The following is a 25,946-nucleotide window of genomic DNA, read 5'->3' as shown; positions in this document are numbered from 1 at the left end:
TACAGTATATGTTAATTTAAATAAAGCATAATTAAAAATGCCTGTCAAGAGAGGGAAAACATGCTAAATTAGTCAATAAGGCTAACAGTGACCAAAGCCTAACTTGGACAAAGTAATCTGTATAGGCTTTGTCTTCACATTCTACTTTCCTTCCATATCCAAAGATATGCAGATAACAGTATCCAAATTAGCCTTGCGTGAATGCCCTACTATGGACTAATGTCCTGTGCAAATTTGTTTTTTAACTGACTCCTGATACTATACAATATATTCTGGGACCTCATGACCCAGTGCTGAAATCATAAATTTATAAATTGGAAGGATGGGATGCTAAGTGACAGCTGCATATACGGTGTGTAGAGAAATCAATTCCATTCATCACCTTATAGCAACTCAGTTCCTTGAAAGGCATGATTTAGAGGCTATGCCTGCAACAAAATAAAATGGCTTAGTGCAGAATAGATAAAAAAGTTGTGAAAATAACATTTGTTTGAGAAAAGCAGGTTGCAAAGAGATGCAGGCTGTACTGCAGTGATGATGTTAAATATATAGCAAAGGCTTCGTAGTTTACCATTTATTTGGTTGATTTAAGTCAAATCTAAGCTAAGATCACACATGCTTTTCTTTTTCCTCTTCTATAGTTCAGAGTAACCTCTTCTGTGAGTACACCTGCACTTAAAGCAGGGCCAGAGTAGACACTGAAACTAAGGATGTCCCATGGGATTCTGGCCAGTTACCAAGACAACAGCCACACAGTCTGATTGGCAGAAAGCTACAGCTTATTCCAGTGGAATCCCCACTAGATTCATTTTATAAATAATTAAAAAGAAAAGCCTCATATCTGAACACAAAGCTGGAAATGAAAACCATCACGAGTCTTAAGGTAGAATTATTTGCATTTACCAAGCACTATGAAAATAATTATTTTATTGAAATAGACATGCTATATAATGTGGTTGTTTGTATTCTGCATCTTTATTAAAACCATTTATCATCACATGTTAATATTTATATCACACTGAGTAGTCTAAAGGACAGATATTATGCAATTTTCTCTTATGTTTAGGCACTCACCGCAAGTTGGGTAGCTCAGAGTAAAGTGTAGGTTTTAAAAACTGCAGTTTCCCCACTCTGCTACCCTTATTTTTATTGACTGGAGTCAAGTGAACTATTCACCAAAGAGACAGGTTAAAAAAACCTTGATTCGCATAACTGGACCATATCTAAACTCACTGGATATGGTCTTAACACTGCATAAATGTAGTCACCAAATATAACATTAAGGTAAAAATGATAAATTAGTTTTTATATACTTACATCATTTAACATGACATTTGTATGAATCATATGCTATATTTATAACTTACAACCAATATACTGTAAAACCCCCAGGGGAATATTGGGGGGCTAGTATGTCTAGGTCAGCTAGAGTTTGATATTTCATAGGTATTGTTTGTACTGGTAGATTTATTTTCTCCAGAAACTATGAGATTTTTTCCAATCCTCTACTACCAAATAACCTTAACATTGTTTAGTCCTTGAAAAAATAGTAGCCTTGCAACTTCAGTCTCCTCTTCAACATTATATTTAAAAAGTTTGCCTTCTTTCTTAGATTCAGTTTAAACTCACGCTGTGAATGGCATTCTAACATCTTCCAAAAGAGAAAATTCTACAGTTATTACAACATTATGTTTTTGACACTATTGCTTAGACCATGCTAGTGCATATGTTTGTGAATAATGCTGAGCTAGTAGGTAATATTCCTATATGGTTGAGTTCATACTTTTTTTGTAACATCTAGCAATTATAGAAATCTGATAAATGTACTGTCTTTATGTTCTATAGTTGGACATGATGTTTTATAGCACTCATAGGGTTTAGTACTGGGACCATTTTTGTTTTCTGCCCAATACATCTCTTTGAAGAGATATCTTGAATTTATAACACGCATTTTTAATGATGTGTGAAGGACACTTAGCTGAATTTACCAAACAAAACTATGAATGTTTTATTTGAACTGTTTATTTGCTTTAAAGAGTGAAATAAATGGATCAGTGATAACCGTTTGTCTCGAAATATGTATAGAAATTCAACCAGTTGGTAAAATCCTGTAATTAGTTCAAATCACCTTTGAACTTTTAACATAGGAGGTGAACATTAGTTCTGCCAACACCCATGTGTTATCTTTTGTAATAATCAGTCAATTAGTATGTGCTTATATTACTGCTTTGTTCAAAAACTGTTTAATCAAGGCAAGAAATATGGGACAAAGAAGGTTTCTTCTCACTTTGCAGAATAAACAAAACTTTGTTCATACATTTATTTTATGTAGATTTGACTACTGAAACTGTTCAAATCATTCTATTTGTAGCCTGTAAAGATTACTACTTGAATTAGGAGATATGGCCATGTAACTCCGGTTGTTAGGAGTTAACATCCGATTTTAAAATCATCTTTCTAACATGTAAAACTTTAAATTTACTAAACAGACCTTATTAAAAAGCATATTCCTGAACACATACTGAGATCAAAAGATACTGGTCTTTTGAAAATGACAAGGATCAATAAAACCTTAGAGGCTTTAACAACAGAGAACTCAAAAGTTGTTTTTTTAACTAGCCATACCTTGTATTAACTGGGTCTCCTATTAGAAAAATTTTAAGAAAAGTTTATGGATCTATTTCTGTTTATTTAGTTTGAAATATATTATGAAGAATTTAATTTATGTGCCTTTATTTGGTAGTATCATATTTGTAAACCAGTCCTAAATGAAGAGCACTATACAAGTAAACTAAACTGAATTAAGTAACTTTATATTAATGTACATTACCACTGCTGGTAACAGTGTGAGTCAGGTGGTGGCCGAAGGCGGGGAACCTTGATGGTCCGATCCTCGGCTACAGAAACTGCCTCTTGGTACATGCAATGTCACCTCTCTGAAGGGGAAGGAGCCTGAGCTAGTGCACAAGGTTGAGAGGTTCTGGCTAGATATAGTCAGGCTCACCTCGATGCACAGCATGGACTCTGGAACCAATCTCCTTGAGAGAGGCTGGACTCTCTATCACTCTGGAGTTGCCCCCGGTGAGAGGCGCCAAACGGGTGTGGGCATACTTATTGCTCCCTGACTTGGAGCCTGTTCATTGGGGTTTACCAATGAGATGAGAGGGTAGCTTCCCTCCACCTTCGGGTGGGGGGATTGGTCCTAACTGTTGTTTGTATGTATGCGCCAAACAGCAGTCTGGAGTACCCACCCTTTTTGAAGTCCCTGGAGGGGGAGCTAGAGGACACACCTGCTGAGGACTCACTCATTCTGCTGGGAGACTTCAATGCTCACATGGGCAATGACAGTGAGACCTGGAAGGGTGTGACTGGGAGGAATGTATCCAAACCCCCAATCTAAACCCGAATGGTGTTTTGTTATTGGACTTCTGTGCTTGTCACGGATTGTCCATAACAAACACCATGTTCAGGCATAGGGGTGTCCATATGTGCACCTGGCACGTGGTTGTGTCATCGGACTTATGGCCACATGTCTTGGACACTCAGGAAAAGAGAGGGACGGAGCTGTCAACTGATCAGCACTTGGTGGTCAATTGGCTTCGATGGTGGGGGAGGATACCAGTCAGGTCTGGTAGGCCCAAACGTATTGTGAAGGTCTGCTGGGAACGTCTGGCAGAGTCCCCTGTCAGAAGTACCTTCAACTCCCACCTCCGCAGAACTTTGACCACATACCGAGGTAGGTGGGGGACATTGAGTCCAAATGGGCCATGTTCCGTGCCTCTATTGTTATGGCGGCTGACCGGAACTGTGGCCGTATGGTGGTCGGTGCCTGTCGTGGCGGCAATCCCCAAACCTATTGGTGTACACCGGCGGTGAGGGATGCCGTCAAGCTGAAGAAAGTGTCCTACAGGACCTTTTTGTCTTGTGGGATTCCGGAAGCAGGCCAAGCAGAATGCGGCTTTGGTGGTTGCTGAGGCAAAAACTCGGGTGTGGGAGGAGTATGGGGAGGCCATGGAGAATGACTTCCAGACGGCTTCGAGGAGATTCTGGTCCACCATCCGGCATCTCAGGAGGGGGAAGCGGTGCAGTGTCAACACTGTATGGTGGGGATGGTGCGCTGCTGACCTCAACTGGGGACATTGTGGGTCGATGGGGGGGAGTACTTCGAAGACCTCCTCAATCCCACTAACATGCCTTCCAATGAGGAAGCAGAGCCTGGGGACTCGGAGGTGGGCTCTCCCATCTCTGGGACTGAGGTCACCGAGGTGGTCAAAAAACTCCTTGGTGGCAGGGCCCCGGGGGTGGGTGAGATATGCCCGGAGATCCTCAAGGCTCTGGATGTTGTAGGATTGTCTTGGTTGACAAGCCTCTGCAACATCGCATGGACATCAGGGCAGTGCCTCTGGATTGGCAGACTGGGGTGGTGGTCCCCCTCTTTAAGAAGGGGACTGGAGGGTGTGTTCCAACTACAGAGGGATCACACTCCTCAGCCTCCCTGGAAAAGTATATTTGGGGGTCCTGGAGAGAAGGGTCCGTCAGATAGTCAAACCTCAGATTCAGGAGGAACAGTGTGATTTTCGTCCTAGTCTCGGAATAGTGGACCAGCTCTACAACCTTGGCAGGATCCTGGAGGGTGCATGGGAGTTTGCCCAACCAGTCTACATGTGTTTTGTGGACTTGGAAAAGGATTCGACCGTGTCCCTCGGGGAATCCTGTGGGGGGTGCACTGGGAGTATGGGGTACCGGACCCCCTGATAAGGGCTGTTCGGTCCCTGTACAACCGGTGTCAGAGCTTGGTCCACATTGCCGGTAGTAAGTCGAACCCGTTTCCAGTGAGAGCTGGACGCCGCCAGGGCTGCCCTTTGTCTCCGATTCTGTTCAGCCAGGGCATTGAGGGGGTCAGGTTTGGTGGGCTCAGGATTGGGTCACTGCTTTTTGCAGATGATGTTGTTTTGTTTGCTTCATCAGGCCGCGATCTTCAGCTCTCTCTGGATCAGTTTGCAGCCGAGTGTGAAACGGCTGGGATGGGAATCAGCACCTCCAAATCCAAGACCATGGTCCTCAGCCAGAAAAGGGTGGAGTGCCCTCTCAGGGTTGGGAGCGAGATCCTGCCCCAAGTGGAGGAGTTCAAGTATCTCGGGTTTTGTTCACGGGTGAGGGAAGAATGGTGCGGGAGATCGACATGCGGATAGGTGCAGCGTCTGCAGTGATGCTGGCTCTGCATTGGTCTGTCGTGGTGAAGAAGGAGCTGAGCCAAAAGGCTCAGCTCTCAAGTTATCGGTCGATCTACGTTCCTACACTCACCTATGGTCATGAGCTGTGGGTAGTGACCGAATGAACGAGATTGAGAATACAAGCGGCCAAAATGAGTTTCCTCTGCAGGGTGTCTGGGCTCTTCCTTAAAGATAGGGTGAGAAGCTCGATAGGGGGGGAGCTCAGAGTAGAGCCACTGCTCCTCTGCATCGAGAGATGTCAGATGAAGTGGCTCGGGCATCTGATCGGACGCCTCCCTAGTGAGGTGTTCCGGGCATGTCTAACTGGGAGAAGGATCCGGAGAAGACCCAGGACACGCTGGAGGAACTATGTCTCTCAGCTGGCCTGGGAACGACTCAGGATAGCTCGTAGAAGTGGCTGGGGAGAGGGAAGTCTGGGCATCTCTGCTCAAGCTGCTGCCCCCACGACTTGATCTTGGATAAGTGGAAGAGGATGGATGGATGGATGGATGGATGGATGGATGGATGGATGGATGGATGGATGGACCACTGCTGGAGTTTTAAGAACCTCAATGGCTGAAAGAAATACAAAAAAGCACACGCATATACAGTTGTATGAATATGTTGATTAGAAAATTGTATTTGGACTTTGTGGTATGTATTTCAATTTTTTATTTGTAATAAATTTGAAAAAAAAAAAACTGTAAAATCCTGTTTTCCTTTCTTCATTTTGGGGTATTGAGTGTTGCTTTATTTAGGGTAAAAAATAATTTAAATGATTTTTAGCACAAGGCTGCAAATAGCAAAATGTGAAAAACTGTGGAGGGGTCTTAAGTTTTCAGAAACCACTATATTATATATATATATATAAAAACATAGACACACACAGTGTGTTCTGAATAAATTATATCAATAAGTTCAACTGACCTGGTAGGACACACATACTCTTACAGGGGTTATTGATTAAAGCAATTTCAATAATAGAAAGCAACACTGTCCACTTTATTGTCCTTTTGTAGCATGAGTCTGATATCACCACTTAATCAAAAAGAGGTAAATGATTCTACAGCTAAAGACAAAGCACAAATCAAAAATACATCAGAATAAAAATTGAAATAAACAAAACCACCTGAAAAACAAACAAAAAACAAATTTTCTTATGTAAGAAAAATTAATTGCAAAAAACTACAGAGAACATACATCTTCCAGTTAACTAACATGGCTGCCCAAACCCCACGGCCACACACCTGTTATGCTACATGCACATATGTAGAACAAGTTCCATAGCTACATGTGGCATCACTTCAAGTCCACAATGGTGATGACATAATAATACAGACAAAACATTTTTTTCTCTTACATTCTGACATGTATGTTTATATTTAAGGGCTAGATATACTATATTAATAGGATTTTCACATCTTCTGAGTACTTAAGAACCGATTTATTAGATGCAGAAGAAGATACTATTGGTGTAAAAACAAGCATTCCCCAAAGAGGTTGTAACTTTATAGCAAAGTGTCTCCTTCTGCACAATAATACAAACTGAATATCCTATTTTGGAGGAGATCACATTCCACTATGGTTTGAAAACCTCAGCAAGTCTGTTTTATTTAGTAAATGTACTCATTAACGCAAGGCATGTTTAAAATAACCAGTATAGGAAAAATGGACATTGCACCATTTTGTTATGATTTCAGAAACACACAAGATCTTATCTGTGATGTCACAGCTCTGCCAACACTTGGTCAACTTGTTTCCTGAGTTTCATCTAATAATCAAGGATGAACTGACATGTCTGCAGAAAGTTCATCAGGAAAAAAGTGGACCTTAAACTACAATTCATTTCTAAACGTGTAACAGTAAGTAGAAGCATCTTCTTTCTGATAGACTCTATAACTCACCTATAAGTAGGCACTGAAGTTTTAACTGGATATGAATCTTTATCGAAACACCAGAGGCTATACCTTCAATTAAAAATAGGTGTATGCATCTGTTCTGTCTGTTTGGAACAGGTTGTGGGCACATTCTCTTGGGAGCATATAGCCATATAGCTGGACATTTGGACTAGTTCTAAGATCCATTCCTTAATGCTGTGGAGTTATGTATTATTTTATGTGTCTTGTAAATTATATGTTTACTTGTAAAAATAACTAGAAGGCATGACAGTAATGTTAAGAAAGAAACAATAGAAGCATTGCATTATGGTATAGTTTTCATTTTCAGAGTTCTTAAGAGTTTCTACTTTCTATTCACCTACAGTGTCAGTTTGTAATTGTTTTCCGGACATGTTTAACAGACAGGACTTTTTTTGTGTTGAAGATTAGAATACAGTGATCCCTCACTATATCGCGCTTCGCCTTTCGCGGCTTCACTCCATCGCGGATTTTATATGTAAGCATATTTAAATATATATCGCGGATTTTTTGCTGGTTCGCGGATTTCTGCGGACAATGGGTCTTTTAATTTCTGGTACATGCTTCCTCAGTTGGTTTGCCCAGCTGATTTCATACAAGGGACACTATTGGCAGATGGCTGAGAAGCTAGATTGCTTACTTTTCTCTCTCTCTTGCGCTGACTATCTGTGATCCTGACGTATGGGGATTGAGCAGGGGGGCTGTTCACACACCTAGACGATACGGACGCTTGTCTAAAAATGCTGAAAGATTATCTTCACGTTGCTATCTTTTGTGCAGCTGCTTCCTGAAACGACATGCTGCACAATGCTTCGCATACTTAAAAGCTCGAAGGGCACGTATTGATTTTTGACTGAAAAACAAACTCTGTCTGTCTGTCTGTCTGTCTCTCTCTCTCTCTCTCCCTGCTCCTGACGGAGGGGGTGTGAGCTGCCGCCTTCAACAGCTTTGTGCCACGGTGCTTCGCATACTTAAAAGCCTATTGATTTGTTTGCTTTCTCTGTCTTTATGACAGTCACTGCTCCTGACGCACACTCCTTTGAAGAGGAAGATATGTTTGCATTCTTTTAATTGTGAGACAGAACTGTCATCTCTGTCTTGTCATGGAGCACAGTTTAAACTTTTGAAAAAGAGACAAATGTTTGTTTGCAGTGTTTGAATAACGTTCCTGTCTCTCTGCAACCTCCTGTGTTTCAGCGCAAATCTGTGACCCAAGCATGACAATATAAAAATAACCATATAAACATATGGTTTCTACTTTGCGGATTTTTTTATTTCGCGGGTGGCTCTGGAACGCAACCCCCGCGATGGAGGAGGGATTACTGTATACTCCTTTTCATCTATACAGCCTTGCACCCTTTCGTCTTTCTTTTTCTATTATTAATACTTTGTGAAAACTGCTTTCATTGATGTACACATTTGGCTTTTGGTGCTTTCCACATGTGTTTTACATGTGTTTTCCTTTGCCTAATAAACGGTGTATTAATATGCTAATCCTCTCATGCTTATTCTACAATAAAGCATAAGCTCATCGGATGACTGAGAAGAAGTGCAGATTTAGCGCCTAAACTGTTGTTACAGAAATAGTCAATTTTTTCTCTATTAAGTTTCCAAAGGTTTTTCAATCCAAGTATTTGCTATGTAGTGTTGCCAGCTAAGTGTCAATCACCAGTTGTGAACCAGTGTTCTACAGCTTACATAGTAGCTCTCTCATTATGAAAAGCAGTAAGACAACTTCCTTCTCCCAGTGAATGGGGACAACATGCCAGCAACATGCGTCTGTGAGTGTGACATTAGGATGAGCCCTCTCTTAGTCCTCGACTCCTTTGCAAACCTGGACGATTACAAGAGGACGTAGCAAAGAGCCTAACAGCTTTGAACAAAGGGCCACTTGGCAAAGACAAAGGAGGTACTCCACCGCTGGTGAAGTTCTTCACTTGAATATGAAGCAGTAGAGTAATGACTTGCAACTATGCACAGCATTAGACATCACTATTAAAGGCTTTGTATCATAAAACTGATTATCTGTGGCAAGATAAATTAGAACTCTAAGCAGCTAGTGAACAGCTAAGCTAAGCAGCAGCTAAGGACCTGCTTTCTCACTTTTCAATTTTATTGTGTATCAAGCTCTTGACTGTGTCAGGTAAACTTTCACTATTTACAGACTCTTAAGTAATTTGGGAAGAAAAAACACAAGAGTTACCACTTACAGTTTTAGCCTTCTCCCACTGAAGGCTGTACACTGGAAGAAGGACAAGTTAACTATGGCATTAAACTAATATCAAATGTGCAATCAATTTTTTTAGAATTAAACAATTCAGAAAACCTATAAACAAAGGTCAGAGCATGCCTCTTCTGTGTTATATGTTTTATCTGTCTCTTCTGTCCTATCTTTCATGCCTATACATAAGCAGTTATTATATTTGTATATTTCTTGTGCTTATCAATAAATTGTATTATTGTTTTCTTAATCCAAGTATTGTTCATTTACCTAAATGTCTGTCCAATGGGTTTAATTTTATCTACAGAGAAAGGTAAGGGAAGTAAACTAAAAGCTTTACCAAAATCTCTCATTAATTACTGGCATCACCAAATTCAAACGGTGATAATTAATTAATTGATTCATATCAATCAATGTATTTCTTCTCCTACAGATGCTTCTATACCATGAACAATGCTAAACTAAGGAAGAAGGTAGATGTACTTTGTGTATTTAGATTACTTTATAGTATGTACAGTACTTGTTTATTTTTCCCCTCTGTCAAGTGTTATCTACCATACTAACGTCTCTGTACTTCCTCCAACAGAATAAAATAAGGCTGTGTCATCATACTAGTAAGAAAGAGAGATTTATCACAGAAGATTCTCACAGTGACAGAATTTTTTATCACATTAAAATATACAGGAAAATGTATTTACCCTGATAAAGAGAATCTTTTCTCCAACTTTGTATCTGCCCTGAGACTGCCTTTCAACACAGAACTTGTTGGGACATTTGCATGGTGGATCCTCCGCAATATGTTTTACCTGAAAAAAGGAAAAGCTGTTTTACTTGGGAAAATTAGACGTCTTTAGAAACAGAAAACTATAAAACACACTTCAAATGTAGAAGGAATGGGGTTTTCAGTAAGCTCATAAACAAATATAACTTCCTATGCACTCATTAACTGCCTTTTCATTACAAGTCCAAGACAACTGATGCTGCTGTTCCATTCATAAAAAGATGTTTTGGTGAGAGATCCAGGAACACCAAGGAAGGCATACCATCCAATGTCAGAGTTATTTTGTCTGTAATGTTGCACAATTCCTGTGCAGCACACATCAAGTTCAGGGCTTTAGCTAGCCTTTTGGTTGTATTACCAAAATGCGGGCCTATCTGGTGTGAAGACATATAACTGCAAACATGCACAAAAGATGTCAAAATGAAGTACCATCTTAGGCTGAATGAGTTATTTAAAAGCAATGTGTAAATCTGAAACCTTTCAAATAAACCTAAAACAAATAGTCAACTGCAGTGAGTTCTGGCAGGTTCACAGATTGTATGTCTTCCATTCAATTTAAAAATGTGATTATTTATAGTATTCCAAATGTAATGTACAAATTGGATTGAGATCTGGATTCTGATTCAGACTCTCCAGGACATTCACATTGTTGTTTTTAAGCCAATCCTCTGAAGATTTGGTGTTTTGCCTGGGGTCGTTGTCTTGCTGAAAACTAAGTCTTCTCCCAAGGTGCTGGTTTCTTGCAGACTACATCAGGTTGTCCTGCTATTTTGCTGTATTTATTTATGCTCTTTGTTCATGAGCCTCTTAGGGCCTCCTATGCACGACTCTGCCACCACTGTCTTTTTCTGTTGATCAGTGTCAAAAAAGCCAACTTTAATCCACTAGCAACATGTACTATTTAACAAGATTAAATCATACTTTTCTTGAGTGATTCAGTGAATAAACCTTTAATACTGAAAGAGAAACAGTGCAACTTTCCATTTTCATCTCTCCTGTTCCCTACTGTACTTTTCTACTCAACGTCCAAACATACTGCTCCTGAATGTAAATGACTGCCAACATGCAAACAGTAGCTCAAGGGTGGCCTAAATATATAATCGTATAGTCGTCTGTACCATCCATCCATCCATCCATTTTCCAACCCCCTGAATCCGAACACAGGGTCACGGGGGTCTGCTGGAGCCAATCCCAGCCAACACGGGGCACAAGGCAGGAAACAATCCTGGGCAGGGTGCCAACCCACCGAAGGACACACACAAACACACCCACACACCAAGCACACACTAGGGCCAATTTAGAATCGCCAATCCACCTAACCTGCATGTTTTTGGACTGTGGGAGGAAACCGGAGCCCACGGAGGAAACCCACGCAGACACGGGGAGAACATGCAAACTCCACGCAGGGAGGACCCGGGAATCGAACCCAGGTCCCCAGATCTCCAAACTGCGAGGCAGCAGCGCTACCCACTGCGTCACCGTGCCGCCCTCGTCTGTACCATTTCTTGTTTAATCTTTGTATTGTGAAAAGTGTATCTTATAGCATCTTGATACAGTCTGGCTTGGTGTGTACAGTATGAGTAGAATGACTGATCCAACCCTCCCCAACTATGGGTTTGATTGGTTGGAAAATAAAACAGAAAATAAACATGTATACATTAAATGAGTGCCTGTATTTAACCCACCCTTCAGAAATGCAATGGACATCCTGTTTCATGCATATTTATTCGCTGTTGTCTAAGCATTTTGCACGGCATGTTAAACTATGGCAAATTTTTACCTATTTCCTTCAAATTTTAACAGCTTCCCCCATGTTGCAGTCATTTTATTTGTATTTTTTTTTTGACAGATGCAGCCATAGGCCCACATAACTTGACGTAACTGTCTTAAGTACTCACAGCATCATCAAGAATCTTCCCGGTACTCTTTCTACTTGGAGACTTTACAGATGACGGAGAGACTGGGGAAGGAGGAGGAAGTGGAATCTTCTCCTCCTGTTCAATCTCCTTCTCCAACTTGATAAGCCCAGGAGGCTCCACTCCATACCTATACATATTGTGTAAAATGAAGAACAGTGTTACTATTTAAAAGGGAAAAGAAAAACTTCCTGTGGCATCTTTCAGTGCTGCATTTTTAAAATTTATATTTCTTGTGAACATTTTATTATAGTGTACAGATGGGTTTTTTACATTCGATACTGTATTTTAATCAGGTTTATTTTTGATAGCACTTCTGAATTATTCCAGCCACTGTTAATATAATATTTATACTTTGTGTAAAGCTGGATTAAAGTACATTTTTATAATTCATCTGAAATATTAATGCAATCATACTTCACATACATTCCACCTTGAATCCAGCAGCATGACTGCTCTAAACTGTAAACTTTCAAAACTATTTTAAGTTTGAATTGTTTTACTGTTCTATTGCACAGGTATTACAGATTTTTTCAATTAAAAAGTCTAGCCAGTTGTTCACTATGGACTTTGAATCCTGTTAAAACTGTCTGTCAGATCACTGGGCTATGCATGGCTATCAAATTAGGGTTACTGAACATACAGTATATATCGCTTAGGCAAACCAAAAGAAGAAAACTCCAGCCAGTCTTCCGAAGGATTGTCTGGACACCGGCTGCAAGCTGTAAATCTTAAGCTAAGGTATTCTTTGCTCCTTAGCTCCAGAGTTTTCTCAGGCTTTTTTCACTCAGTTTGTAGTTTGTCTAAAGCTATAAAGTACAAAAGTATAATAAGTAAAGGTAAAATGGCAACTGATCAGAATAATTGTATTTTAAAATTATGATGGATTGTCCTACAGGCAACTAGTTGACAAGAGGCAGCAAGTAGCAAAAGTCCCCTTGCGTGAGGGAGGAAAAGGCACACTGGGACTGGCAACACACATTGCCCTAAGAGTACAGAACACTGATCTCTGACTTGATGTATATTTATTGGGAGGGGATACTAGAAGCACTATAAATACTTTGCTGGCACAGAAGTGAAATAGTTCTAAGAAGATAAAAACTGAACATATCCTCAACAGAAAAAGGAATTCAGGATATATATTTCCTCCACAAAGACTGCTGACAGCAAATATCAATGTCACCAAACTGTTGAATTTGATAATATTGTAAAGCAACCTGAGCAACTATCTGCAGATGATCTCAGAGATGTATTTGTTTCAATAGAGCAGCTTATCATGCCCAAGCTAACAGACTTGAGGGAAGACTGTTCAGAAGAGGGAAATGAGTTAATTATGAAGGACGTGTCAATGCATAAACACAGCAAGGAATGCATAGTAGTGGGTATGTACACACTTACAGCTATAGGTTATAAAACACTGGTTCTTAAATTCTGTACTGTAGGGACCTAGAAGCTTCATGTTTAACTCCAGATAATTTCATAATTTAGCAAAACAGTTTTGCTTTAAACTGAACTGTTTGTTAAACTAAATGTACATTTTCTGCTCTAATCTTGTAGCATACTTTTGAAACATTTTTATTTTTTTAAACACTTTCATAAATAGGACACTTTTTTCATGTAAGTTTTCTAAATTTGACTTTTTTATGCAGTCCATCCATCTATCTATGCTCTTCCGCTTATCCGAGGTCGGGTCGCGGGGGCCGCAGCTTGAGCAGAGATGCCCAGACTTCCCTCTCCCCGGCCACTACTTCTAGCTCTTCCGGGGGAATCCCGAGGCGTTCCCAGGCCAGCCGAGAGACACAGTCTCTCCAGCGTGTCCTGGGTCTTCCCCAGGGCCTCCTCCCGGTTAGATGTGCCCGAAACACCTCACCAGGGAGGCGTCCAGGAGGCATCCTGATCAGATGCCCGAGCCAACTCATCTGACTCCTCTCAATGCGGAGGAGCAGCGGCTCTACTCTGAGCCCCTCCTGGATGACTGAGCTTCTCACCCTATCTTTGAGGGAAAGCCCAGACACCCTACGGAGGAAACTCATTTCAGCCGCTTGTATTCGCAATCTCGTTCTTTCAGTCACTACCCATAGCTCATGACCATAGGTGAGGGTAGGAACATACTGTAGATTGACTGGTAAATTGAGAGCTTCACCTTGTGGCTCAGCTCCTTTTTCACCACGACAGACAGATGCAGAGCCCGCATTACTGCGGATACCGCACCGATCCGCCTGTCGATCTCACGCTCCATTCTTCCCTAACTCGTGAACAAGATCCCGAGATACTTGAACTCCTCCACTTGGGGCAGGATCTCGCTACCAACCCTGAGAGGGCACTACACCCTTTTCCGGCTGAGGACCATGGTCTCGGATTTGGAGGTGCAAATCATCAGGACATCATCATCTGCAAAAAGCAGTGACCCAATCCTGAGTCCACCAAACCGGACCCCCTCAACGCCCTGGCTGCGCCTAGAAATTCTGTCCATAAAAGTTATGAACAGAATCGGTGACAGAGGGCAGCCCTGGCGGAGTCCAACTCTTACTGGAAATGGGTTCGACTTACTGCCGGCAATGCGGACCAACCTCTGGCACCGATCGTACAGGGACCAAACAGCCCTTATCAGGGGGTCCGTACCCCATACTCTCGGAGTACCATCCACAGGATTCCCGAGGGACACGGTCGAATGCTTTTTCCAAGTCCACAAAACACATGTAGACTGGTTGGGAAAACTCCCATGCACCCTCTGGGACCCTGCTAAGGGTGTAGAGCTGTTCCACTGTTCCGCGACCAGGACGAAAACCACACTGTTCCTCCTGAATCCGAGGCTTGACTATCCGACGGACCCTCCTCTCCAGAACCCCCAAATAGACTTTTCGAGGGAGGCTGAGAAGTGTGATCCCTCTATAGTTGGAACACTCCCTCTTAAAGAGGGGGACCAGCACCCCGGTCTGCCAATCCAGAGGCACTGTCCCTGATGTCCATGCGATGCTGCAGAGACATGTCAACCAAGACAGCCCTACAACATCCAGAGCCTTGAGGAACTCTGGGCGTATCTCATCCACCCCCAGGGCCCTGCCACCAAGGAGTTTTTTGACCACCTCGGTGACCTCAGTCCCAGAGATGGGGGAGCCCACCTCCGAGTCCCCAGGCTCTGCTTCCTCATTGGAAGGCATGTTATTGGGATTGAGGAGGTCTTCGAAGTACTCCCCCCATCGACCCACAATGTCCCCAGTCGAGGTCAGCAGCGCACCATCCCCACCATACAGTGTTGACACTGCACCGCTTCCCCCTCCTGAGATGCTGGATGGTGGACCAGAATCTCCTCGAAGCCGTCTGGAAGTCATTCTCCATGGCCTCCCCAAACTCCTCCCACACCCGAGTTTTTGCCTCAGCAACCACCAAAGCCGCATTCCGCTTGGCCTGCCGGTACCTATCAGCTGCCTCCAGAGTCCCACAGGACAAAAGGGTCCTGTAGGACTCCTTCTTCAGCTTGACGGCATCCCTCACCGCCAGTATCCACCAACAGGTTCAGGGATTGCCGCCACGACAGGCACTGACCACCTTACGGCCACAGCTCTGGTCAGCCGTCTCAACAATAGAGGCACGGAACATGGCCCATTCGGACTCAATGTCCCCCAGCTCCCTCAGGATGTGGTCAAAGTTCTGCCGGAGGTGAGAGTTGAAGCTACTTCCGACAGGGGGCTCTGCCAGACGTTCCCAGCAGACCCTCACAACACATTTGGGCCTACCAGGCCTGACCGGCATCCTCCCCCACCATCGAAGCCAACTCACCACCAGGTGGTGATCAGTTGACAGCTCCGCCTCTCTCTTCACCCGAGTGTCCAAGACATGTGGCCGCAAGTCCGACGACACGACCACAAAGTCGATCATCAAACTGACGCCTAAGGTGTCCTGGTGCCAAGTGCACATATGGACACCCCTATGCTTGAACATGGTGTTTGTTATGGACAATCCGTGATGAGCACAGAAGTCCAATAACAAAACAACACTCGGGTTCAGATCGGGGGGGCCATTCCTTCCCAATCATGCCCTTCCAGGTCTCACTGTCATTGCCCACATGAGCATTGAAATCTCCCAGTAGTACGAGGGAGTCGCCAGAAGGTATGCCCTCTAGCACCCCCTCCAGGGACTCCAAAAAGGGTGGGTACTCCGAACTGCAAGGTAGTTGCATACGCACAAACAACAGTTAGGACCCGTCCCCCCACCTGAAGGCGGAGGGAGGCTACCCTCTCGTCCACCGGGGTAAACCCCAATGAACAGGCTCCAAGTTAGCTCTCTAAATTGTATGCAAATAGAGTAAACAAGGCTGCAAACAACAATGAATGTTAAATAGGAGGAGTTATTGCCAAATACGGTATATACTCAACATCAACATACTACATCAGGCTCCTAATACAAAGCATTAGGAAAACATATTCACCCCATTTCAAAAGAGAAACACATGCACACACATTTCTTAAACATCAATTAAAACATGGTATTTCTGGACTGACAAAATAAAAGCAGAGTATGGGAAATAACAGTATGTTTAATTAAGTCGGGGGACCATTTCAAAGCATGTGCAGTTACAGTTTAAGAGCAATTTATACAGGGGATGAGCTTATCTTTGTTTCATTAAAGGAAAATACTATTGGCAAAAGTAAAGCAGTAGTAAAAAACACAATTTGTCTCTTGATTTTATTGAGTGTTGCATGATATAACAGAATTAATATGTTTTTGGCCTTTGATACTATTGACCATAGTATTCTGTTACAGAAGCTTGAGAATTCTGTTGGGCCGAGACATACATTTCTAAGTCGATTTACTTTAGAAGTATCAAATCACTTTCTGTATGTAATATTCCCTGGTCTAGCGACATTAATCACTGTACAGTTTGACATGCACAGGGTTTAGTTCTGGGGCTAGTTCTTTCTCACTCCATATGTTGCCATTAATAGCTGTTATCTGGAAGCATATTTTTAAATTTCAAGCTGATGTATATAAGCTGATAACATATAGCTAGCCATATTTGTCAGTTAAAACTAATTTATTGAATTAACTCCTACTTTTTAATGGACTGGAATAGTGAAAGGTAATTACTGACAGTAATTCTACACATTTTACAAATTTTACCTAATTGTAGGGTTTTGAACTTTCATTTGTGTGAATATATGAAAAATGCATGGGTGATATTTGACATTGAGATAGACTTTAAGGTGTTCAGTAGAACAAACAACAAATCAATCAACATGTTGTAGAATCTACACCACAAAATGAAGTACGAGTGAAACCAGTAATTATTTCCCAAACTGATTTCTTCATTTTAATGACTGAATCAATATTCTGACACTTTTGTATGTACTGCCATCATTTATACAGTAGCTGTGACATCAGGTGCCACACTTACACATAAAACTGAAAAAACTATTTTAAAAAATACAACAAGAAGAAATAAAAAATTATTACACGTTAAAATAAAATGAAGATTTAAAAAATAATTACTAACACATTCCTGACAATATTTGTAACCCAGGACTCTAATCACCCAGAAACTCTAATCACTTTGCCGCCGCCATGTAACTTATGTAACTTAACTTAACATGTACATGGATATATATCAACCCGGCCAGGGTTAAACAGGGATCCTTACCCAGATGGAAGGACCTGGGGAGAGGAAGACTGATAATTATTCCCTCCCCCAATACACTAGGTGGCAGCCTCCCTGGTTTAGGATTCTCACATGGACACCCGCAGGGTGTGCTGGGACCTGTAGTCCTGTTGGGCAGCCCTGTTCGGTTCTGTGGGGACCATAAAGGGGAGCTGAAGGGATTCATATTCTCTACTTTGTGGGACTGCTGTTTCACCCAGAAGCACTTCCATTGGGCTATACCCAAGCACCAGAAGTACTCCTGGGTTCAAGATAATACAGACCATGAAGCCTGTAGAAGTGGAAAGGGAGAAAGAGAGAAGAAGAATTGTATTGTGCTTGGTTTATGCTCCTTTCAAAGCCTATGTGCAAGGTAGTTGGCAGAAAAAACGTACTATTTAAACCAGAACTTGTGTTTATGAGATTGTTTGGGGTGCTGCAACACCTCTTGGTGGTCACTATCTATCTCTCTCTCTCTCTCTCTATAAATAAAATTAGTCACCGCCTCCTTTAACCGTCACCTTATCGTGGTGGAGGGGTTTGCGTGTCCCAATGATCCTAGGAGCTCTGTTGTCCGGGGCTTTATGCCCCTGGTAGGGCCACCCAAGGCAAACTGGTCCTAGGTGAGGGATGAGACAAAGAGCGGTTAAACAAACCTCCTATGAAGAAAAACCATTTTGGACGGCGTTTTCCCTTGCCCGGACGCGGGTCACCGGGGCCCCATTCTGGAGCCAGGCCTGGAGGTGGGGCTCGATGGCGAGCGCCTGGTGGCCGGGCCTGCACCCATGGGGCTCGGCCAGGCACAGCCCGAAGAGGCAACGTGGGTCCCCCTTCCCATGGGCTCACCACCTATGGGAGGGGCCAAGGAGGTCGGGTGCAGTGCGAGTTGGGTGGTGGCCGAAGGCGGGGACCTTGGCGGTCCGATCCTCGGCTACAGAAACTGGCTCTTGGGACGTGGAATGTCACCTCTCTGAAGGGGAAGGAGCCTGAGCTAGTGCGCGAAGTTGAGAGGTTCCGGCTAGATATAGTCGGGCTCACCTCGACGCACAGCTTGGACTCTGGAACCAATCTCCTTGAGAGGGGCTGGACTCTCTACCACTCTGGAGTTGCCCCCGGTGAGAGGCGCCGAGCAGGTGTGGGTATACTTATTGCCCCCAAACTTGGAGCCTGTACATTGGGGTTTACCCCGGTGGACGAGAGGGTAGCCTCCCTTCGCCTTCGGGTGGGGGGACGGGTCCTAACTGTTGTTTGTGCGTATGCACCGAACAGCAGTTCGGAGTACCCACCCTTTTTGGAGTCCCTGGAGGGGGTGCTAGAGGGCATACCTTCTGGGGACTCCCTCATTCTGCTGGGAGACTTCAATGCTCACGTGGGCAATGACAGTGAGACCTGGAAGGGCGTGATTGGGAGGAATGGCCCCCCTGATCTGAACCCGAGCGGTGTTTTGTTATTGGACTTCTGTGCTCGTCACGGATTGTCCATAACGAACACCATGTTCAAGCATAGGGGTGTTCATATGTGCACTTGGCACCAGGACACCCTAGGCCTCAGTTCGATGATCGACTTTGTGGTCGTGTCGTCGGACTTGCGGCCACATGTCTTGGACACTCGGGTGAAGAGAGGGGCGGAGCTGTCAACTGATCACCACCTGGTGGTGAGTTGGCTTCGATGGTGGGGGAGGATGCCGGTCAGGCGTGGTAGGCCCAAACGTGTTGTGAGGGTCTGCTGAGAACGTCTGGCAGAGCCCCCTGTCAGAAGTAGCTTCAACTCCCACCTCCGGCAGAACTTCGACCACATCCCGAGGGAGGTGGGGGACATTGAGTCCGAATGGGCCATGTTCCGTGCCTCTATTGTTGAGGCAGCTGACCGGAGCTGTGGCCGTAAGGTGGTCGGTGCCTGTCGTGGCGGCAATCCCCGAACCCGCTGGTGGACACCGGCGGTGAAGGATGCCGTCAAGCTGAAGAAGGAGTCCTACAGGACCCTTTTGTCCTGTGGGACCCCGGAGGCAGCTGATAGGTATCGGCAGGCCAAGCGGAATGCGGCTTTGGTGGTTGCTGAGGCAAAAACTCGGGCATGGGAGGAGTTTGGGGAGGCCATGGAGAATGACTTTCGGACGGCATCGAGGAGATTCTGGTCCACCATCCGGCGTCTCAGGAAGGGGAAGCAGTGCAGTGTCAACACTGTATATGGTGGGGATGGTGCGCTGCTGACCTCGACTCGGGACGTTGTGGGTCGGTGGGGGGAATACTTTGAAGACCTCCTCAATCCCATTAACATGCCTTCCAATGAGGAAGCAGAGCCTGGGGACTCAGAGGTGGGCTCCCCCATCTCTGGGACTGAGGTCACCGAGGTGGTCAAAAAACTCCTTGGTGGCAGGGCCCCGGGGGTGGATGAGATACGCCCGGAGTTCCTCAAGGCTCTGGATGTTGTAGGACTGTCTTGGCTGACACGCCTCTGCAACATCGCATGGACATCAGGGACAGTGCCTCTGGATTGGCAGACCGGGGTGGTGGTCCCCCTCTTTAAGAAGGGGGATCGGAGGGTGTGTTCCAACTACAGAGGGATCACACTCCTCAGCCTCCCTGGAAAAGTCTATTCAGGGGTCCTGGAGAGGAAGGTCCGTCGGATAGTCGAGCCTCGGATTCAGGAGGAACAGTGTGGTTTTCGTCCTGGTCGCGGAACAGTGGACCAGCTCTATACCCTTAGCAGGGTCCTGGAGGGTGCATGGGAGTTTGCCCAACCAGTCTACATGTGTTTTGTGGACTTGGAAAAGGCATTCGACCGTGTCCCTCGGGGAATCCTGTGGGGGGTACTCCGAGAGTATGGGGTACCGGCCCCCCTGATAAGAGCTGTTCAGTCCCTGTACGATCAGTGCCAGAGCTTGGTCCGCATTGCCGGCAGTAAGTCGAACCCGTTTCCAGTGAGAGTTGGACTCCGCCAGGGCTGCCCTTTGTCACCGATTCTGTTCATAACTTTTATGGACAGAATTTCTAGGCGCAGCCAGGGTGTTGAGGGGGTCCGGTTTGGTGGGCTCAGGATTGGGTCACTGCTTTTTGCAGATGATGTTGTCCTGTTTGCTTCATCAGGCCGTGATCTTCAGCTCTCTCTGGATCGGTTCGCAGCCGAGTGTGAAGCGGCTGGGATGAGAATCAGCACCTCCAAATCCGAGACCATGGTCCTCAACCGGAAAAGGGTGGAGTGCCCTCTCAGGGTTGGTAGCGAGATCCTGCCCCAAGTGGAGGAGTTCAAGTATCTCGGGGTCTTGTTCACGAGTGAGGGAAGAATGGAGCATGAGATCGACAGGCGGATCGGTGCGGCATCCGCAGTAATGCGGGCGCTGCATCGGTCTGTCGTGGTGAAAAAGGAACTGAGCCGCAAGGCGAAGCTCTCAATTTACCAGTCGATCTATGTTCCTACCCTCACCTATGGTCATGAGTTATGGGTAGTGACCGAAAGAACGAGATCGCGAATACACGCGGCTGAAATGAGTTTCCTCCGCAGGGTGTCTGGGCTTTCCCTTAAAGATAGGGTGAGAAGCTCAGTCATCCGGGAGGGGCTCAGAGTAGAGCCGCTGCTCCTTCGCATCGAGAGGAGTCAGATGAGGTGGCTCGGGCATCTGATCAGGATGCCTCCTGGACGCCTCCCTGGTGAGGTGTTCCAGGCACGTCCAACCGGGAGGAGGCCCCGGGGAAGACCCAGGACACGCTGGAGGGACTATGTCTCTCGACTGGCCTGGGAACGCCTTGGGATTCTCCCGGAAGAGCTAGAAGAAGTGGCCGGGGAGAGGGAAGTCTGGGCATCTCTGCTCAAGCTGCTGCCCCCGCGACCCGACCTCGGATAAGCGGGAGACAATGGATGGATGGATGGATAAAATTAGTCACACATGTGCTTTGCCACCTAATCCTTTCTCTTTTTGTCCCTCTGCAGACCAGCCAAAGACCCTGCCTCTCAATAACATCACCACTGGTTCACCCACTGTAACCACTTCCGGCACCCTCTGATTACATCCTTTCCAGTACCCAGAATCCATCTACCTACCATATCAGTTCCTGTTCCCACCTCCCTGATTCCTCCTCTTCCTCCGTTCAGACATATTTATAGATCAGCCTACAACCTTTTAGTCAGTTCAGTTTTGAACACCGCATCTGTAAAGGTACATTTTCTTTGTTTTGCTGATTTTTTTAGGTGGCCATCCCCAAACATTTTTTATGTCTGCTGCCTATTTTTTATTGGTGGCTCTACCACTGTGCCACCCCATATGCGTAACTATTAACAGTATTCATTATTTAAACAAAGTTAGCGATTTATCTGTAAATGTAATATACATATTTTAATGCATTTCATCATGAAAGTCATATCAAGTATAAATCTAAGAATTCTAAATGTGCAGAGAGCTGGAATATTATAAATTTAATGTGTTTTGTGTGGCGATGCTGCTTGCCGCTGCTGTCAGTTTAGGAGGAAGCCCCAGAAGCACGTAGCGATTTAACAACTGGGTCGGTTTTAAGATGACATTTATAACGGTCTACTTTAATGACAAAGTAAACTACGAGTTTAAAGTGGACATTTCGAGTTTAAAGCCAAAATTTCCAATTTAATCACAAAATAGACATTTTCATTATGTCCTTATTTTTTTTCTCGGTGGAAAAAATACGGCGCTGTACATTCTGATGGTATTGTGAAGGTGCAAAAAAAAAAAAAAAAAAAAAAAAAAAGATGGCACAGAAGATGGTATGTGAGACTGTGGTACAGCAGGTCCACAGCTCATGTCAAGTGGCCACTTTTAAAATAAATAATCTGCGCACTCGCGGCTTAGCAAGGGGGTGTGGTTGTGTGGCTGAAGCGGTTCCTGGGGAATTCGTGATGGGGGCATTTCTCACCTAAGTGCACAGGTGAGAAACCGTCTGCATCCGTAATTGTTCCTGGGGGCTGCTGATTGCCACAGCTGCCATGTCCTCTTCATAAATAGAAGCGCGAGGCGTTTAGAGGGAAAAAAGGAAAGAAAAAAAAGAGCTGGAGGTTGCAGGAGAGTGGGAAGCAGCGAGAAGGGGAGAGAGCCGGTGTGAGCGAGCGAGCGAGCGAGTGAAGGCTCGCAGGCAGGTAGCCGGACAGTGAGCCCTAGCAGGGGTTTTTGGCCGACACTCGGTGGGGCAGAAGGAAGTGGTCGCTCCAGCTGAGTGATCAAGGAGTTGGAGTGACTGGTGATGAAGGACGGCTGGCCGCATAAGGTCAAGAAGGCTGTGGGAGTCGGGAGGCTTGGGTGATGGATTCCCCAATGTGAGTGTCCTGGCCTTTGGGGAACTCAAGTCTCGGTCTGGAGAGTGCGGAACCGAAGCCAGGAATCAGGAAGCCTCCAGACCAGATGAGTGAAGAGAGATGGTCAGCTGCTGGTAGGGTGATTCTCGTGTTGCAGGCCCCAGATGGGAGAAGCAGGGGAGCCACCAGATAAAAAGAAATCACTGGGCTTTGTGATTTTAATGGATTGCTTCCAGTATTGTTTTAACCTCGCTTTAAAGGATTTATTTTTTTTTTTTAACCTCCACTTCATTTCTGTTTTATGGATTATTTATTTAATGACTTTTGTGATACACTGCACTATTTATTCGAACACTTGAAAAGAACAATAAAAGTTTAATATCTTACGATTTAAATAGAAATTAAATAAAAAATGATACACTCAAATGTAAGGAGCATAAAGTACATACAAATCCATAAAAAGACATTTGAAAACAAATCTGATGCATAAATTACTGTAAATTATTTTTAAAACATCAGCATTGAAAAAACAAAACACAATGAAGTGTATTAAGTTTGATAAATGATAAAATTCATAGAAATTATATTCTAAAAGTCTACTTTCCTTTAGCATTTTTAATTCAACGGTGCTATATTTAGTTTACTAGGACTATTTTTATTTCAAACATTTACATGATGTATTAGAAGTGCTGACTATAAGAGTTTACCAGTAGCTTCCCAAAAAAAACCTGGTGAATAAGTGGTTTAATGTCAAAAGCTAAAAATATGGCTACATCTGCAGTAAAATTGCTAACCAACAAGATTCTCCTTAAATAAGTGCTTGCTAAGCAGCACACACACAAACAAGACACTTGGCTGCTACTGGCTCAAATTCAGTACTTCATCATTGCCTCCTACAAGCAGGCACAATCGTTTAATGATTTAAAAATAAGATTCCTTGTCAGAAAAAAGGATGCTGCTTCTAAAGTCAAGTAGCTCAGTGTAGTGGTGCAAAATGTTCCCAGACCTCTTAGGCAAATGCAGCTGAAGTATGACAATAAACTTCTAGCAAGTGAGCACAAATGCCAGAGAGGTGCAAAATTCAGAACAGTTTAAAAAATACATAGAGAAATATGAACATGGTCAACAGTTTCGTTATTTGTGAGAAGGAAACCTAAAGTAAAATAAGAGAGAGAGAGAGAGAGAGAGAGAGAGAGAGAGAGAGAGAGAGATTACAGTGCAATAAGGAATACAATACATTCTGATGGATAACAATAAAATGTCCAGCCAGTTTAACAACCATTATATGGGTCAACACATTTTGACTAGCTTTTCGAATTTACTTTGTCAATTGTCTATAGTCTTGAGCATACAAATACATTCCCTTCATGTTATTTACTCCCAATGCTATTTTTTCATCTCCTTTAATAAAGTCTCATGTAACTAATCAACAAGATGCTTTCTTTCAATTAAGTTGTCCTTGATATTTTCAGAGGTGAGTTAGTGGAAATGTGTGTTGAGGTACTAATCAAATTCCATTTCTTTAGAATTGCTGCAGATTAGCCTTTATGGTACCCTGCTACGGGATACCTAACTAGAGTGGACTGCAAAATGAAGGTAAACATCAAGATGCAAGGATTTATCATAGATTTTATCTAAACTAGTCTTTCTACCAAGATATGACAGTATAGTTTTGGGCTCTCCCCTGCAAGTGACCAAGCTTTTTACTGCACAGGGGAAATTCAATGTATCACACAACTCTTAGACCAAGATGATATAGCTCTTAGGAGGCAAATGGAGATGTATAACTGTTGAGGAGGAATATATGTCTGAAATTTTATATGATTAGTTTTAAGTTAGTTGAACCGATGAATTGCCTCTTATGACAAAGACAACCACTGTTTAATTCACATTTCACAAAAAGCAAAATATTTTTATACTGTGTGTCATTTATGTAATACATGAACATGTTCTGAGGATTGCCTGGGATGAGCTTTCATTCTGCTTACATATTATAGATTTAGGTGTATAAATATTATTACCAATTAGTAAGGTTAGTTTCTTCATTTTTTTCACCATTCTCCTTTCTCAAAACAATATGTCACAATGTAGTTTCTTTGTTTCAAATAGCCCTCAGCAATGATAAGATTGAACATTTAAAGCAATCTGCTCTTAATGACAGGAAAAGATTGAAACACTAAAATCTTTCTAATATTTCTAGTACTACTATTTCTAGTATTATTCCAGGGGAGGTGAGGTCTTCTTCTCTCCATTGTTTTTAAAAATCAGATCAAATGAGGAAAAAATAAATTTGACATCTTTCATGTCAACATGAATATGTATACATAACGATGAAGTTCTTTGATATTTAGGAGCATGTTAAAACTATCTGATAAACATTTGGTTATCACATTATCATCTCTCTGTCTTTCATTAATGCATGGGGACATGAAGTTTTACAAAACATGTTTCTCTTTTTTCATAATCCAACCAGCATATACCTATCACTCACCACAGTAAGCCACACTGCTTTTCCTGTGAGGAATTTTGTGTGTATCACAGAAAATTTAATATTTTCAGTTCACATCTATTTTGTGAAAGATTTGGTTTGGTATGAGAAGTATGTTAAAATAAAAGACTTTAGAACCTTTGTGCCAGGCAGCAGTATATAATTATAACAGGAAGACACTAGTTTTAGTTTGAATACTTTTAAAACTATCACTTATTGGGCTTCTGCCATACTGAAATTCTTTTAAGGGGAGGTTGATAGTTCATTGTCCACCTAGTCAAACCCCAGCACTCGGTTTCTTCAACCATGGACGCTGCATGGCACGGTAGAGTGAAAGAACATAAACTAAATAGATTATTATTTGAACAACTGCACACAAGATGTGCCTTTGCCCGCCTGAAACATTTATTTATTTTGGAAGATGGGCCTATTGCTAACATTCCTAAACAAGCAGGGTTGTGCTTCTAAAATATTAACATCGCTTTCCTACATTACTAGTGTCTGAAAATTTTACATTCAG

At 43.4% G+C, this 25,946-nt stretch overlaps 1 protein-coding gene across 3 annotated transcripts in view; it reads right to left on the bottom strand.

The window, feature by feature from the left end:
• The window catches only part of LOC114646179 (growth arrest-specific protein 2), a 181,875-nt gene that overhangs the window by 67,367 nt on the left and 88,562 nt on the right, over positions 1-25,946 (bottom strand). For all 3 annotated transcript variants that reach the window (XM_028794212.2, XM_051923140.1, XM_051923139.1), the window contains 2 exons: positions 12,030-12,177; positions 10,049-10,156 (listed from right to left, as the gene is read on the bottom strand). In XM_028794212.2, the coding sequence (XP_028650045.1) occupies positions 10,049-10,156; positions 12,030-12,177 (256 nt within the window). The remainder of the gene's footprint in view (positions 1-10,048; positions 10,157-12,029; positions 12,178-25,946) is intronic.

The sequence above is a fragment of the Erpetoichthys calabaricus genome, chromosome 2 (assembly GCF_900747795.2).
Source record: "Erpetoichthys calabaricus chromosome 2, fErpCal1.3, whole genome shotgun sequence".
NCBI lineage: Eukaryota > Metazoa > Chordata > Cladistia > Polypteriformes > Polypteridae > Erpetoichthys > Erpetoichthys calabaricus.
The sequence above is the reverse complement of the archived record's forward strand: the minus strand, read 5'-3'. Positions and strand labels throughout refer to the sequence as shown.